The 17,636-nt window shown below is 43.9% G+C and overlaps 1 protein-coding gene across 4 annotated transcripts; it reads right to left on the bottom strand.

Annotated features, from left to right (window-relative positions):
* Positions 1–3,438: 3,438 nt before the first annotated feature.
* On the bottom strand, positions 3,439–16,352 carry LOC122108683 (zinc finger protein 69 homolog). Of its 4 annotated transcripts, none has more exons than XM_042680695.1 (6): positions 15,994–16,352; positions 13,869–14,191; positions 11,312–11,397; positions 7,562–7,688; positions 7,175–7,273; positions 3,439–4,605 (listed from the first exon to the last, which is right to left on the bottom strand). In XM_042680695.1, exons 2-6 carry the CDS (start codon positions 13,993–13,995, stop codon positions 3,482–3,484), a joined length of 1,563 nt encoding a protein of 520 aa, XP_042536629.1. In that variant the 5' UTR covers positions 13,996–14,191; positions 15,994–16,352; the 3' UTR covers positions 3,439–3,481. The 4 variants fall into 4 exon arrangements, with proteins under 4 accessions (XP_042536629.1, XP_042536646.1, XP_042536651.1 ...); XM_042680712.1 differs by having other exon boundaries at positions 7,175–7,270; XM_042680717.1 differs by lacking the exon at positions 7,175–7,273.
* Between the last annotated feature and the right edge of the window lie 1,284 nt (positions 16,353–17,636).

Here is a 17,636-nt window from a genome sequence, read left to right as displayed (position 1 = left end):
AATGGAGAGAAAAAGATAGTCCCCTCAACGAAGGTTCTGTGACACTATAGAATATCCTTAGGGGAAAAAATGTAAAAAGAGAACCTGTCTTTCCATGACAAAACAAAAAATCTATTTTTAAAGTTTTGCTTTGTTTTTTTGTTGGTCGTGGGGCTTAAACTCTAGGCCTGGGCGCTGTCCCTCAGCTCTTCAGCTCAAGGCGATTGCTCTACCACTTGAGCCACAGTGCCACTTAGGGCTTTTTCTGCTTATGTGGTGCTGAGGAATCGAACCCAGGGCCTCATGCATGCAAGTCAAGCACTCTACCACCGAGCCACCTTCCCAGTCCTTTTAAAGTGCTTTTTTGTTTTAGATATTGACAGTATTAGTGTAGTAGTGATTTTGGAGTTATGTGGGGAAATATCCTTTTGTTTGTGTTCATACTGTTAGCATATACGGAAGCTCCTGAGTTCTATGATATTTTCAAGATTTTTCTAAAAATACCATCTTTTTTTTTTTTCGTCTGTCATGGGACTTGAACTCTGGGCCTGGGCGCTGTCCCTCGCTCAAGGCGAACGCTCTACCACTTGAGCCACAGCACCACTTCCATCTCACGGACCTTCCTGCCCGGGCTGGCTTTGAACCGGGATCCTCATATCTCAGCCTCCTGAATGGCTAGGATTACAGGCATGAGTCACCGGTGCCCGGCTCCAAATACCAACCTGTGAAACTTAAAAGTAGCCCTACTGAATTTGTTTTGATGTCTTCTTCAGATTCCTATAATCAAAGCAATTGTTGCAAACCAATAACTCATAATATACTGAATTTAGTCAGAGCCCATATGGGGAGGAGAAAGATAAATGAGATGAAGCTATAAAGTAGCACTAGATAATAATGGAGGTCCTGGGTTTTGGAGTCTGGCTTCTTTAGTGGTAGGAGCAGAGAGGAAATCTATTAACACTGAAGAATTAAAGCTTTAATAAAGTGTTAATAAGATTGAAAACTAAACACAAAAATCACTGTGATCGCTGGGCGCTGGTAGCTCACACCTGTAATCCTAGCTACTTAGGAGGCTGAGATCTGAGGATCACGGTTCAAAGCCAGCCTAGGCAGGAAACTCTGTGACTCTTTATCTCCAATAAACTACTAGAAACCCAGAAGTGGCATTGTGGCTCAAGCGGTAGAGCGCTGACCTTGAGCTGAAGAGCTGAGGGATAGTGCCCAAGCCCAGAGTTCAAGCCCCATTACCGACCCCCCCAAAAAAAAATCACTGTGATCCTAACAGTGCTCAGCTTTCACAAATAATGTTAACTAATTAATGCTAATAAATGCCTATTAAGTAGAAATTTGTACCCCTCTTGTGTGTTAGCCTAACAGTAATATCTTGTAAAATGCTATAAATGGTCAATTATTCCTTGTATACCCTGTCATTAAGATTATAATTCTCCATTCCAATTAAAAGGTTTGCAGCCAAGATTATATTCTCTAAGTAGGTCAGTGGCCTTAAAGTGAGTCTCATCCATCAGTCCCAACCTCAAGTCAGGAAATGGAGCAGTTGACATAAAGGCTTCCCCTCCTTCTCTAGATAAGACTAGGTGGGCTTGACTACTCTTCAAGAATATGTGTATTTATTTGTGGCTTCTGCAATTGAGAGTACTACTATATACGGGGGATTTGGGTCAGCTGTCTTGCTGAGGTTAAGATATTGCTGTTCCTCTTTCTTGTTATTAAGCAAGTTGTTTTTGAGAGTGATCTGGTCTTGATTAAACTTGGCAGCCCTCCTGCCTCAGCCTGTGATTACAGGCATACATCACCACACCTGATGCTTCTTTGATAGCTGACAAGACTGCTGAACTGCTTCAGCTTCTACAGTTTTGTAACTTCTTGGTGGAAAAGTGGTTCAGTTGCTATCATCAGTTTGCTAGTACAAGTACATACGCACTAGCACAGAAATTTCAATTCTGGGAATCAACTATGCATTACTCACATAGAAATGTGTAGAATGGGGCTGGGAAGGTGGTTCAGTGGTAGAATGTTTGTCTTGCATGCCTGAGGCCCTGGGTTCTATTCCTCAGCACCATATAAGCAAAAAGAAAAAAGCCGGAAGTGGCACTGTGGCTCAAGTAGTAGAATGCTAGCCTTGAGCTGAAGAGCTAAGGGACAGTGCCTAGGCCCAGTTCAGGCCCCATGACAGGACCCCCCCCCAAAAAAAATGTGTAGAATGTTATTACCATATTAAAGAAATGTACTCTTGGGGGGCTGGGAAGGTGGCTCAGTGGTAGAGCGCTTGCCTTGCATGCCTGAAGCCCTGGATTCGATTCCTCAACACCACATAAGCAAAAAGAAAAAAGCCGGAAGTGGCGCTGTGGCTCAAGTGGTAGAGCGCTAGCCTTGAGCTGAAGAGCTGGGGGACAGCACCCAGTCCAGAGTTGAGGTCCCACGACCGGACCCAAAAAAAAAAAGAAAAAAGAAATGTACTCTTGGGCTGGGAATGTGGCTTAGTGGTAGATTACTTGCCTAGCATGCATGAAGGCCTGGGTTCAATTCCTCAGTACCACATAAACAGAAAAAGCCAGAAGTGGCACTGAGTGGTGGAGTGCTAGCCTTGCGCACAGAGAGGCTCAGGGACAGTGTTCAGGAGTTCAAGCCCCAAGACTGGCCAAAAAAAATTTTTTTTAAAAATGTACTCTTTAGGAAGTGGCGCTGTAGCTCAAGTGGTAGAGCGCTCGCCTTGAGTTGAAGAGCTGAGGGACAAGCCCAGGCCCAGAGTTCAAGCCCCACGATCGACAAAAAAAAAAAAAAACTATATAGAGCACTAAAAAATGTACTCTTTAACTTATGTAACCCCTCTGTACATCACCTTCATAATAACAATTAAAAACCTGAAAGTAATATGCAGATATTCTTGTACTGCCATTTCTGCTTAAAACCCACTGGCATTCTTGTGGACATAAACAGAAAAAGCTGCAAGAGTGCACAAAAATTATTTGGTAAGTAAATGCCCATGAGAAATTAAATAACCATGAAATCAAAAAAATTATATTGTTTTTCATAATGATGAATTTATTTAACTCCAAAAACCAGATTTTATCCTTAAGTATTTTGTATAGAGGTATAGTAGGCAGTCATTATCAATATAGTGCTTATTTACACATCAGGCAAAAATAAAAGTTGCTATCATTATGTCACTTTCTCAAATGGTTTTGAGTCCTCAGATCTTAAAGCTTAGAATCACCGATTTAAGAGTTGGCTTTTTAGGGGCTGGGAAAGTGGCTCAGTGGTAGAATGCTTGTCTTGCATGCATGGGGCTCTAGGTTTGATTCCTCAGCACCACATAAGCAGAAAAAGCCAGAAGTGACGCTGTGGCTCAAGTGATAGAGCACTAGCCTTGAGCTGAGGAACAGCACACAGGTCCAGAGTTCAAGCCTCACCACTGACTCCCCCCCCCCCCCCAAAAAAAAAAGACTTGGCTTTTGTTCCCATGTCAGTTGTTGTTTTTTTTTTAAAGATTATTTCGGAAGGCATTCCTCCTGTGTATTTTTTGGTGTCGACTTAGTGATGAATTATAGCTGAAGGATTTTCCACATTCATTGCATTCATAAGGTTTTTCTCCAGAATGGTGCCTCTGATGCTTTTTAAAGGATGAATCATGCCTGTAGGCTTTTCCACAGCGGTTGCATTCATATGCTTTCACTCCTGTATGAACAGTTTTATGGTTGCTAAGGTGTATTCTCTGCCTAAAGGCTTTCCCACATTCTTTACATTTGTAGGGTCTTTCTCCAGTGTGGATTCTCTGATGGTGCGTTAGATAAGCTCTGTGACTAAAGGTTTTACAGCATGCATTGCACGCATAGGGCTTCTCCCCAGTGTGAATTCTTACATGTTCACTAAGGTGTCGAATCTGCCGGAAAGTTTTCCCACATTCATTGCACGTAAAGGGCTTCTCTCCAGAATGAGTCCTTAAATGTTGGATCAAGCTAATGTTCTGGCTGAACGCTTTCTGACATTTGTCACAGGCAAAAGGTTTCTCCCCAGTGTGAGTTCTGTGATGCTGATTGAGTGATGAGCGGTGTCGAAAGGCTTTGCCACATTCCTCACATTCAAAGGGTTTCTCACCAGTGTGAATTCGCTGGTGTGTATTAAGAGATGCACTCTGACTAAAGGCTCTTCCACATTCCTTACATCTGAAAGGTTTCTCACCAGTATGAATTCTCATGTGCTCAGTAAGATGAATGGGCTGTTTGAACATTTTTTCACATATATTACATTCATAGATTTTTGTTCTCAGGCAACTTATTGGATGATTAATTAAATTTATTTTGCATTTGTTCCTCTTTCTAGGTGGGTTGAATTTATGGTGCTTCTGTTCTAAAGTCACTTTTGAACTCACAATATTTCCCCTACATTTTTTAGCTACTTGGCCTGTCTTTTTGCGGTTCAAAATAACTTGTCTCTGTCCACAGGTTTCCTGGTGTCTTTCTAAGACATCATATCTGGAGACTTTGTTCAGTGTGGAATAAATAATGTCATCCCTTATGAATCTTCCCACCATGTCATGATACAGCTGTTCTTGGGAAATGTCATTCTTTGCAGTTGACTCACTGGTTTCTGTTTTATTCTTCAAGTCTGAAAGAAATGAAAAACTCCAGGTAACTCATATTAGTTATGCTTTGAAAAAAATCAACTGCTATAGTAGTTACAGAACAGAAAATTTCAGAGATGAGTACATGAGATTTTCACTGTATTTAAATATGGTTGTACTGTCTGGAGAGGTAATATGAAATATAAACAGTGAACAGGTTAAATGCATTGTTTTGTTATACATATAGTGAAACCTGAATCTTTGAGACTTGCTTCGTCTAATAACATTAAGAATGCTATTTTAAGCCGGGCGCTGGTGGCTCACGCCTGTAATCCTAGCTACTCAGGAGGCTGAGATCTGAGGATCGCGGTTCAAAGCCAGCCCGGGCAGGAGAGACAGTGAGACTCTTATCTCCAATAAACCACCAGAAAACCGGAAGTGGCGCTGTAGCTCAAGTGGTAGAGCGCTCGCCTTGAGCTGAAGAGCTGAGGGACAGCGCCCAGGCCCAGAGTTCAAGCCCCACGACCGACAAAAAAAAAAAAAAAAAAAAAAAAAAAGAATGCTATTTTAGTGCTATCTTTTAGTTGACAATTGTTTTTGGAACACAACCTCAGAAATTCAAAAAGGAGTATTTGACCTAAGAACATTAAGCGATCTTTTTTATTTTTTGGCTAGTCCTGGGGCTTGAACTCAGGGTCTGGGCACTATCCCTGAGCTTCTTTTGCTCAAAGATAGCAGAATCAAATCCAGGGCTTCATGCATGCTAGTCAAGTACTCTATCACTAAGCCACATTCCCAGCCCTTAAGCTATCTTTTATTCAAATTTGTATTGGTTTGTATCTATATTTAGTGCTTCTTCCTATAATTATTAATATATACATGCAAACATAATTTATAAAATAGTAACCTACCCTATTATAATTGCTAGTGTTGCTAGGAAAAATGTATGTGTGTGTGTGTGTTGGTCCTGGGGCCTGAACTCAGGTCCTAGGAACTATTCCTGAGCTGTTTTTGTTGTTGTTGTTGGTTGTAGGGCTTGAATTCTGAGCCTGGGCGCTGTCCCTCAGCTCTTCAGCTCAAGGCTAGCTCTACCACTTGAGCCACAATACCACTTCCAGTTTTCTGAGTGGTTTATTGGAAATAAGAATCTCATGGACTTTCATGCCTGTGCTAGCTTTGAACCTCGATCCTCAGTTCTCAGCCTCCTGAGTTGCTAAGATTACAGTAGTGAGCCACTGGTGCCTGGCTTCCCTGAGTTTTTTTGTTCAAGGCTAGCATTGAGCCAAGCCCCACTTCTGGCTTTTTTTTTTTGGTGGTTAATTGGATGTAAGAATTTCACAGACTTTCCTGCCCAGCTTGGCTTCAAACTATGATCCTTAGATCTTAGCCTGCTGAGCAGTGGCATAAGCCACTGGCACTGGTGGGTAAATCTCCTTTAAGCATTAGCTGCTTTTTTTAATGTTTTTTTTTTTTTGCCTGTATCAGAATTCGAACTCAGGAGCTTGCATTTGCTTGACCTGCTTACTCAGCTAAAAGTTGTACCTTTGATTCATGCCTCCAGCTAAGGTTTTTGCTGATAATTCAGGAGATGGGAGTCTCATGTACTTTTCTGCCCTGGATATGGATAGCTTCAAACCATGATCTTCCAGATCTCAGCCTTCTGATTAGCTAAGATTACAGGCATGAGCCACTGTCACTGCCTAACTATTAACCAGTTTTAATACTTGATAATTCATTGCACCTTAATTTCAAGTGGAAGATATAGCTTCATAGAAGTTGTAACTTCTTTTAAACATTTTTGTGCATGGGGAAAAATTGTGCTTTGTAGGCAAACACTCTCTTACGGCATGTTCCCATTCTTTGGTCCCTTATTCTTCATATAGGACCTTAATATATGCCCTAGCTGGCCTAGACCATGATCCTATTTATACTATTTATACTACTATTTATACCATGTAGCTAGGATTACAAGTGTATCCCCACAGTATCCAGTTATTGAGATGGGGTCTCAAGTTTATGCCCAGGCTGTCCTTGACTCCTAATCCCCCTACTTCAGCCTCCTGACCTTTGATATTACATGCACACACCACTATGCCTGGTTTTAAGACTGCTTTCCCTTTTTTTTTTTTGAGACACCATCTCACTATGTAGCCCAAGCTTGTGTCAAACTTGCAATTCTTCTGCCTGAATCTACAGAGTGCTTGGTTCACAGGCATGTACAACCATGCCAAGCCTTGTAAGATTTTTTTTCTGATCAAGCCAGAATGATCAGCATTTAAACAATTTTTTGTTGTTGTTGTTGGTTGTGGGGCTTGAACTCTGGGCCTGTGCGCTGTCCCTCAGCTCTTCAGTTCAAGGCGAGAGAGCCACACCACTTTTGGCTTTTTCTGAGTAGTTTATTGGAGATAAGAGTCTCATGGACTTTCCTGCCCAGGCTGGCTTCTAACTGCAATCCTCAGATCTCAGCCTCCTAAGTAGCTAGGATTACAAGCGTAAGCTATGGTCACTCAACTTGGAATGAGATTTAATGCAGGTATTATACAATAGCTGCGCCTCCCCAGAGCTGGGTAGATCCTGAGTACTCCAGCCCATGTATCATCTGCCTGGTCTCACCTAAAATGGGATCTCCTGGGCCTTCATTCACTCTCATCCATGGCTCTTCTCCTTTCTCCAACTGGGAAATTACACTGGGCTTGGAAAGCTGATATCCTGCTAAAGGTATTTAAAAAAAGGGGATGAATGTTTATACTGACAAACCATTTCTGAATTTAGTTCTATCTTCTACTTTTACATGCTCTGAAAGCATGTAAAAGTTTAGTTGTAGGAAGAAAAGCTGTTCCCCCAAGAAAGGTGAATCAAATTTGGCCTGGTTTGTGTTTCAAAGGAATAAGACATTTACAATACAGAACAAGGCCAAGTTCACTGACCCCACATCATAATTTAAAAATAGTGACTCTCCTATAATAGATGCTTCTGGAAGCATGGCTGGCCCACTCTTACCTACAGACACCAGGTTCCTGTAGTTCTCTAGCATCACCTCTCGGTATAGATTTCGGTAAGTAGGGACCAGGTGTCCCCATTCTTCCTGAGTGAAGTCTACAGATATGTCCTTGAAGGTCAACAGTTCCTAGAAAATCAAATTTATTAAAGTCCAAAGAATTCTGACCATATTCTAAGTTCTGAGAGATTCCAAACTAGTTTTACCAGGAGACTCCTCTGGATCAGTCTAGAGATTCTCTGGAGACTGCCAGTGATTATGCCTATAATCCTAGCTACTCAGGAGGCTGAGATCTAAAGACCAAAGTTCAAAGGCAGCCCAGTTAGAAAAGTCTGTGAGACTCTTATCTCCAACTAACCAGCAAAGCTTAAAAAAAAAATTAAAAATCTAGAAGTATGACTGGGAATATGGCTTAGTGGTAGAGTGCTTGCCTAGCATATATGACGCCCTGGGTTTGATTCCTCAGTATCACATAAACAGAAAAAGCCAGAAGTGATGATGTGGCTCAAGTGGTAGAGTGCTAGCCTTGAGCAAAAAGAAGCTCAGGAACTATGCCCAGACCCTGATTTCAAGCTGCAGGACAGGCAAAAAAAAAAAAAAAAAATCTAGAAGTAGAGGTGTATGTGAAGTAGCACAATGCTAGCCTTGAGCAAAAAAACTAAGGGACAACACCCAGGCCCTGTGTTCAAGCCCCAGTACTGGCACACACACAAAAATTAAATATTAGTGCCAGGTGCCGTTGGCCCACACCTATAATCCTAGCTACTGAGGAGGCTGAGCTCTGAGGATCGCAGTGCCAGCCTGGGCAGGAAAGTCTGTGAGACTCTTATCTCCCAATTAACCACCAGAAAAATGGAATTGGGGCTGTTGCTCAAAGTGATAGAGTGCTTACCTTGAGCTAAAGAGCTCAGGGACAGTGCACAGGCCCAGAGGTCAAGCCCCACAACCCCCTCCCCCCAAAAATTAAATATTAGCATAGATGCTCATACATTTCACCTGAAGAACTCAACATGGTAAGGCATATTGAGAAAGCCAGTGAGGCTAGGGATGATTTTTTTTTGGCCAGTACTAGGGCTTGAGCTCAGGGCCTGGGCACTGTCTCTGAGCCTCTCTGTGCTCAAGGCTAGCACTCTACCACTTGAGCCACAGCGTCACTTCTGTGTATGTGGTACTGAGGAATCCAACTCAGGGTTTCATGCATGCTAGGCAAACACTCTACCACTAAGCCACATTTCCAGCCTAGGGATGATCTTTTACATGGTACTTGTGGAAAGCAGTATGCCCTGAAAGGGTGATGTTTAGCAGAGGCATGGATTTAGTAAGGGAGAGCTAGGTAGAAATAGGAGAAAAGCATTCCAGGTAACTGAGAACATCCTTGGCTTGTTTGAGAAACAAGAAGGTGGACAGCATAGATTGAGGCAGACTAGGAAAGGGGAGAGTAGAGAGATATGAGATCAGAGTTGCTGGAAGCTGAGTGGTGGGACAGGAAAACAGTGTTTGGTCCTGACACTGTCACAAATACTTTTATGCATTGCTGAGCTTGAATTCTGGGACTAAGCTGGATTTGATTCAAGATAAAAAAACCTAGAAATATAGTCCAGTCCTTTCCTAGATCAAATACTGAAGAGATTTTTTTTTTTTTTGTTGGTCGTGGGGCTTGAACTCTGGGCCTGGGCTCTGTCCCTCAGCTCTTCAGCTCAAGGCGAGCGCGCTACCACTTGAGCTACAGCGCCACTTCCGGTTTTCTGGTGGTTTATTGGTGATAGGAGTCTCACGGTCTCTCCTGCCTGAGCTGGCTTTGAAATGCAATCCTCAGATCTCAGCCTCCTGAGTAGCTAGGATTACAGGCGTGAGCCACCAGCGCCTGGCTCTGAAGAGATTTTTTTTAAAAAAAGATTAGCTCCTCAGTGGTGCAATCCTCAGATCTCAGCCTCCTGAGTAGCTAGGATTACAGGCATGAGCCACCAGCGCCTGGCTCTGAAGAGATTTTTTTTAAAAAAAGATTAGCTCCTCAGTGGTGCTAGGAAGCGTGGGCAATGTAGATGAATGAGAAGCAAATTCAACTGTCACAGCCAGAGTTCAGCTATAATCAGAGTGTCCTAGGAGGAGGAATATGGATTATTAGCCCTTCATCTTCACCACCAAACAGAGGAAAGGGCTTGCAATCTCTTGGAAATAATGCAAAACAAAATAGACTACCTAGACACACTTCATATTGCATTGTTCTTTTATATATATCTGCATTACAGTAAACATTATTAAGCATGTGAAGAAAGTATCACCTATAAACAAGAAAATAAAGATCAATAACAGCAGATATACAGGTGACTGAGTCACTGGTAGAATGCCTGCCTTCCAAGTGTGAAGTCTTGAGTTCCATACCCAGTCAACCAAAAAAAAAACAAAAAAAACCCCACCATCACCAACAAAAAAAAGTTTTTAAAGTGTCAAGAAGGGATTCTAGATGTATGTGTAGAATGTAGATACAATTCTTTTATACTTCTTTTACATTGTCATAAATAATTCTGGAATGTTTTTCAATCCTACAAGGCAGATATTTACATCTAAACTTTTTTTTTGGTACAAAAGGCCATGGAATACTGGAAGCTTGGAATCTTGCACTTGCTAGGCAGGAGTCTACCATTTAAGCTGCACATTCAGGCCTGGATTTAAATTTCTTAGTTAAGAAACTAAGATTGTACAGAGAAAAGCAAAAACCCAACAAACAAACCCAACTCACTCTAGAATACTGGACAGACAAACCAAATCCTATACCACTGAATTTCAGATATGAAGTTCTTTTCAAACTCTTGTCACCAATAACATCTGCTGCTTCAATCTTTCCTTCATGCTTATTCTAGAATTCTCTTATATTTCACCCATATTTCTGTCAGAAGCATTGAAGACTCCACTTCTATCATGCTGTCTTAACTGCTATCCTGCCTGTTCTTTGCCTACCTGACAAAGGCATGTGTTCTGTGTAGCTGGACCATTTCTTCCCTACTGACATTTCCATGGGATTCTTATTGCTACCCTGGGTACCCTCTTAAATTCCACAAAGATGTGCACTTATCAGAGCCAGGCACCAGTGGCTCACTCCTGTAATCCTTGCTACTCAGGAGGCTGAGATCTGAGGGTCACGGTTCAAAGCCAGCCCAGGCAAGAAAGTCTGTGAGACATCTCCAATTAGCCACCAGAAAGCTGGAAGTAGCACTGTGGCTCAAGTGGTAGAGCGCTAGCCTTGACCTGAAGAGCTGAGGAACAGCGCCCAGGCCCAGAGTTCAAGCCCCATGCCCCCCCCTCCCAAAAGAAAAAAAAAAACTCAGAACTTAATTCTCACTCATTTTGCTTTAAATATTATACTGACATTTATCTTAGATTCCAAGTAGTATCTATTGTTTTTTAGGGGACTGAAATGGTATCAGTTACTTTTTTTTTTCCTCTACAAAAATGAACACAATGTTAGTTCTATATGTTAGTAAGAAATAAGAGTTACACAGACACGGCTGCTATGAACAAGGAAACTGCCACCACCTCCCTAAACAGACAAGTTATATCTTTAAAAACCATGATGACGGGGGGGGGGGGGGGGGGGGGGCGGGGAGAGGATGGGAAGGGGAAACAAAGGAGGAGGCTACAATGCTTGATAAGAAATGTACTCATTATCTTGCCCATAACCCCTCTGTACAGTATTTTCACAAAAAAAAAAAAAAAAAAACATGATGACAAAATGACAAGCAACTCCAACTCACCTGTGATTCTGTTGCTAGGAACTCAGGACTCACTTTAGTCACTAATCTTTCTCCCTGGTTGTCATCAACATCCTGAGAGAGCAGAGCTGGGGAAAGAAAAGAACCATAGGCTTTCATCTCCTTAAAACTCCTAGATAGAAAACCTAACTGCCTCACAGGCGCTGGTGGCTCATGCCTGTAATCCTAGCTACTCAGGAGGCTACAATCCAAGGATGGTGGTTCAAAGCCAGCCCAGGCAGGAAAGTCTGTGAGTCTCTTATTCTACAACTAACCACCAGAAAACTAGAAGTGGTGCTGTGGCTCAAAATATTAGAGTGCTAGCCTTGAGTAAAAGGGCTCAGGGACAGTGCTTAGGCACTGAACGACCAACAAAAACAAAGAAAAACAAAAAACCTTGCCTGGGGATGCACTGACTGGTGCTTCTCCTCAATACTGGCAGAGAAGGGCATTCAGACTCAGCAGCTTCGAGCCTAATTAATGAAGAGGTCCTCATTTGGATATTAATATATCCCAAAGGCCAGTGTTGGCCCAAAAGCACAAATCTATCAGCCATTCCTTTGTTCAAAAACCCTCAGAGGGGGGCTGGGAAGGCTTGCCATGCATGCATGAGGCCCTGGGTTTGATTCTTCAGCACTACATAAGCAAAAAGAGAAAAGCCAGAAGTGGCGTTGTGGCTCAAGTAGTAGAGCGGTAGCCTTGAGCTGAAGAGCTGAGGGACAGCGCCCAGGCCCAGAGTTCAGGCCCCACGACCAGACCCAAAAAAATAAATAAATGAAAATCCTCAGAGGTTCCCAGTGCTAAGAAAGACAAATCTGAACAGTTCACCATAGATTCTGCAACATCCAAACTGCCTGTATATGGATACTACCTGCAACACATTCTTAATTCTCCCTTAAGACTAAGCATTTGATAGCTGCAAAGAATGATGGAAGGGGAACATGGATGAAGATGCATTGGGCTCATAAACTAACATGTTGAATTGAAAACCATTTGTACAACTAAAGATAATAATAAGAGCCTAAATATTCCCCACTGTAAATCACTCTTCAAGGTACCCACTTTTCTTTCTCAAAAACTCTAGAAAACGAAGACTCTTCTAGGCCTAATTCAGTGCTATCTGCTTTAGTGAAAATGTCCCAGATAGATTCAATCTAGAAGACCTTGAATTCCAAAAGAACTTTTCTTAAGCCATCTTCTATTATTTTAATCTGGGAATGTGACTACCTTGTCAGCTAATTAGAGATAATTATTCATTTTATTCCTCTTTTCAGCTGCTTAGCCAAGTCCCTACCTGATAGGTCTAGAACACAATAAAATTAATGGCAGATTGTAAGGCACCAGTGACTCATGCCTATAATCCTAGCTACTCAGGAGACTGAGATCTGAGGATCAGGGTTTGAAACTAGCCCGGGGAGGAAAGTCCATGAGATTCTTTTTTTTTTTTTGGGTCCGGTCGTGGGGCCTTTACTCTGTCCCTCAGCTCTTCAGCTCAAGGCTAGTGCTCTGCCACTTGAGCCACAGTGCCACTTCCGGCTTTTTTCTTTTTGCTTATGTGGTGCTGAGGAATCAAACCCAGGACCTCATGCATTCAAGGCAAGTGCTCTACCACTGAGCCACCTTCCCAGCCCATCCATGAGATTCTTATCGCCAATTAACTACCAGAAAACTGGAAATGATGCTGTGGCTCAAAAGGGTAGAACACTAGTCTTGAGCAAAAAAATTCAGAGACAGTGCCCAGGCACTGAGTTCAATCCCCATGACTGACAAAAAGAAAAGAAAGAAAGAAAAAAAAAAAGAGACTTAGCAGAATATAAAGTATAATGAACATAATGGAGATATTACATTATACTGGAATTCCTGTGTCTTTCTACTCCTGAACTGACTACTAAATAGTCCACAGAGTTAAGGAAAAATGAGAGCAAGTCAAGTGTGTCATTCCTGATTCTCAGAGGAAGATGAAAACCAAAAACTGATGCTTGTGGGCTGGGAAGGTGGCTCAGTGGTAGAGCGCTTGCCTTGCAAGCCTGAGGCCCTGGGTTCGATTCCTCAGAAACACATAAGCAAAAAGAAAAAAGCTGGAAGTGGCGCTGTGGCTCAAATGGTAGAGTGCTAGCCTTGAGCTGAAGAGCTGAGGGACAGCGCCTATGCCCAGAGTTCAGGCCCCACAAATGGACCCCTCCAAAAAAAAAACAAAAACAAAAAAAAAACCTGATGGTTGTGAAGAAAAATACTGGCCTAGGATTAAAATGACCAGAACCTGTGCAGAAGACTCTGAGACTTAAGCAGACAGAAACCTTTGATACCTCTGCCAGAATCACATTCCCATGCTCAGGAGCCACTGTGGTTACAGTGCTCTGCCTTCCTATTGGGTGTTACAGGTACGGATAGGAGCAGCATAGGGCACATGTTACAAGAAGCCAGAGCTGAGAGCCCATTATCTCCTTTTATACCTACTCTCTTCCCCAGAGACACAAGCATGAACCTCATGAAGACATTCCCCACTTATTTTCTCCCCAAAAGACCACCCCAAATGGGACCTCCATTCATCTGTTCTTACCTTCTCCTTCAAACAATTTAGTCACATCCTCCCACAGGTACGCCTCCTCCTTGGCCTTCTTTGGATGGTGCAATTTCACCCAGGTGTTGACCTCAGTGGGCAGGGAGATCAGGAATTGCTGTGGCATGATGATGCCTATTTGACTGGGAATACTCCTTTTTGGTGAAGAAATTACTGGAACCTCTGCTTATAGGCTTCAGTTATATAGTCCTCCTCAGATCACAATCTGGCTTTCAAGACTTTGGAATCTTGATGTGTCCCTGCAGTGTCGAGCTGGAACCTCCTAGAGGCTGGTGTGGCTTTACAACTCTGGAAAATGGACACTGGAGGCGGCAAGATTAGTGGGTTTGAGTAACTACTTCGCATATTCCTTTAGAGCAAAAAGCTAGATAGAAGGGAGGGATCCAGAGGCATCTGCAATACAGTCCTAAACCCAGAAATGTTTAAGACTGCAAAAGAAGCTAGGTGCTGGTGGCTCACGTCTATAATCCTAGCTCCTCAAGAGGCTGAGATTTGAGGATCACTGTTCAAAGCCAACCCACACAGGAAAGTCCATGAGACTTTTATCTCCAATTAACCACCAGAAAACTAGAAGTGATGCTGTGGCTCAAGTGGTAGAGTGCTTAGCTTGAGCTGAAGAGCTCAGGGACTGTGCCCAGACCCAGAGTTCAAACCCCTCCCCCAAAAAAGACTGCAAAAGATCTAAAATATTTGACATTAATGCAGGAATAAGTATAATCAAGGTTCTTGGATGTAGCTCTATGTCCCATATATGCACATATGAATATATACAAACACACAAAGATGTGCAAACATGCACAGAACCTGCCTTGACTTCCTGCCCTAAAAGATGCAGGCACCTTCTGCTGAGACAGATTTAGGATTTAGAAAGAGGACTCTGAAATCAGACAGCCTAGTCAGAACCCTGACACTTGCACACAAAAGCTCTTAGGCACTGCGAGTCTCTGAGCTTCAGGTTACTTATCTACAAAAAGGGAACACAGCATGGGGCTGGGAAGGTAGCTTGATGGTAGAGTGCTTGCCTTGCATGCATGAGGCTCTGGGTTCTATTGCTGTGGCTTAAGTGGTAGAGAGCTAGTCCTGAGCAAAAGAGCTCAGGGACAGAATCCAGGCCCTGAGTTAAAACCCCAGGACCAGCCCCCCCCACCCCCCCAAAAAAGGGAGAGGGGAGAATACCGTGGCTCACGCCTGCAATCCTACCTGCTCTGAAGGTTGGAACCTAGAGGATCACCGTTTAAAGCCAGCCCAGGAAGAAAAGTCCTCAAGACTTCTTCTCCAATTAATTAGCAAAATGCTGGACTGGAGGCGTGGTAGCTCAAGTGACAGAGCACCAGACATGAGCAAGAAAACCAAGCAAGACAGAGACTCTGAGTTCAAACCCCAGTAGTAACTATACTTCTCACAAGTACACAGATAAATCTTAGTAGTATAAGCATTTCATTTCAATGTTGTGTCATAACCCTCTCTTTTAACCTTATTAAAAAAAAAACAAAACCACACAACTAGAAATCGTTATCTTGACTATCTCTATGATAGAATAACCCCACAGTTGGGTTTTGGCAGGAGCAAGCAGGGACAGACACATCCCACCCACGCAAATGCTCAGCAGCTGGCAGACCTGTACCCTAGTTTCAGAAATGTTAAACTTGGGGGGAAGGTTATGTGCTCAAAGGGAGGAAATACAGTCCTTCAAGTACAATGAGTACTCCTGCAGAATTGTTTGTAACCGGCACATTTGGAAACAAGCCAAATCTATCATCTCATGCAAGCCTTGGCATCTGAACAGGGATCTTGGAATCTAGGGCCAGTGGATCTGAGATCCCAACAACGGTCCACAGAGGAAAGGTGGAGGGAGGGGGGAAGAACTGGTCTGGATTTTTTCAAGCTTGTGATGAAGGGATGGGTTCTGGAAAGTGTAGAAAACATCCTGCCACTGGGTATATAAAAAGTCTCTTTACTGAAGTTCAGAAACTTTCAGTTCTTCCTTAAGAAACAGTTAATGACCGAGAACCTTTCCTCGGAAGATGCCGCGTCCTCAAAGAGCTCCCGGCCAGGCCCCCCGGGGGGACAAAAAGACCGCAGGGCTGGGGAGCCGCCCACTCACCGGATGCTCGGACGCCGGGACCGCCGCGATGGGCGTGGGCAGAGGCCCGGTGGCTGCCGCAGGGCTGGGCGAGCGGATCCTCTTCCTTGCCAGCCTTTTAAGGACAGGGTTCGTGCAGACTTCCTTCCGGAAGCCCAAAGGACCCTCAGCCCCGGGAGTGGTCCCAGGGTCTTTTCCCAGTTCCCGTCCAGGGTCCGCTGGGGCTGCTGGGAGGGGCGCCCTGAAGCAGCTTCTAGTACACACGCGTGAGGACTTGCCACACTCGCTGCTGCTTCAATGCTAAAGCCAGTGTCGCCTCCCAAACCATCCCCTGTTCCTTAGGCCGCAGCCCAGCGCGTCCCGCGCCTTTGCCCCGTGATGCGTCCTCCCCAGCACCAGCTGCGCGCCCCGCCCTCTCCACTAGGCTCCGCCCCTCCCCTCTGCTTAAGCCCCGCCTAGCCCTGCGTCCCCGCGTCGAGCCGAGGCCACGCCCACCAAGGCCCCGCCCTCCTCGGGAGCCTGGCGCTTTACAGGCAGGAAACCGGAAACTGCCTAATGCTAGGCAGCACCAAACTCTGCCCAGACCTACGATGGCAGCGTGGTGGGACTGTTCTTCCTGGAAAAGCTTGATCACTGCCATTCTTCATTCAGTCGTTCATTTCTTCCCTCACGCCAGTTACTGCCTTTTCACATAACTTTGTTCTGGTGAAATCAATTGATGAGGTAAGTATTTTTTCACAGCAATAAAAAGCTGAGTAATACTGATGGTAAGGTATGTTGTTGTAACCACAGTAAAACTACCAATACAACAAAACGGTTTGGGGGTGTTTATTTCCTCTAAGCAGACACCTGCTAGCACCCAATTTGGACAGATTCTTAAAGCCCATTTGTATTAATGGACTGTGATCCACTTTTTTACACTTCCAGGGTAGTTAGGATTACAGGTGCACACGGTGCCCAGATTTCTTCCTTTGAAATGGAGTCTTGTGAACTTTTGCTCTGGTTAGCCTGGAACTACAGCCCTCCCAATCTCAGCTTCCTGTGTAACTTGAAATACACCCCATTGTGTCCAGCTTTTTGGTCAAGTATCTGATGTTAAATAGGTGAGACATTTTAAGTCATATAAATGTCTGAGACCAGGGACAATGTTAGTGAAATGAGCTCCCTCCCCATAGCTTAGTACACTCCTTCCCCTCTCCAAAGTTTAGCATGCTCCCTTCCTAGGCAACACTAGGCCTGTTTAGTAAAGGCAGTAAATATAAATAATCAGCCTCCAACCCCCTTTACCTTGAATGGCACTTCTCTGGGGCAGCTACCAACAAACATATTGTAATGTATATTAACTAGGTAGGTTTCATTACATAGCCGATGAAGAGAACACCACACGCTATTCAGGCAAGAAAAGAAGTTTATTTACCGAACTGCTGACCCCCGCCATGCATGGTGAATGGTGAAGAAGCATGGCTGAAAAGGAAAAGGGGGGGGTGGTGAAGAGGGCAACCACCTCTGGGCCAGGACTTATCTAGGCCAGGGTCAGGAGGAGGTGTGGCCAAGTGGGGGAAAGGTGTGGCCACTCAGGGTCTGGGACCTCCTAAGGTCAGATGGGAGGAATGTGACCCCGAGGTGGCCCAGGATGTGACCTAGCATGAGGAGGAAGGTGACTG

This window comes from Dipodomys spectabilis, unplaced genomic scaffold (genome assembly GCF_019054845.1).
Source record: "Dipodomys spectabilis isolate Male_0828 unplaced genomic scaffold, ASM1905484v1 ptg000002l, whole genome shotgun sequence".
Classification (NCBI taxonomy): domain Eukaryota; kingdom Metazoa; phylum Chordata; class Mammalia; order Rodentia; family Heteromyidae; genus Dipodomys; species Dipodomys spectabilis.
The sequence above is the reverse complement of the archived record's forward strand: the minus strand, read 5'-3'. Positions and strand labels throughout refer to the sequence as shown.

Bases quoted from the DNA above. Each gene is read 5' to 3' on its own strand.
- LOC122108683 (XM_042680695.1), bottom strand. From the start codon at position 13,995: ATGCCACAGCAATTCCTGATCTCCCTGCCCACTGAGGTCAACACCTGG. The intron at 7,689-11,311 runs GTGAGTTGGAGT...TTGATTTTCTAG, and splicing joins TCCTAGCAACAGAATCACAG to GAACTGTTGACCTTCAAGGA. The intron at 7,274-7,561 runs GTAAGAGTGGGC...AAATACCTTTAG, and splicing joins CAGGAACCTGGTGTCTGTAG to CAGGATATCAGCTTTCCAAG.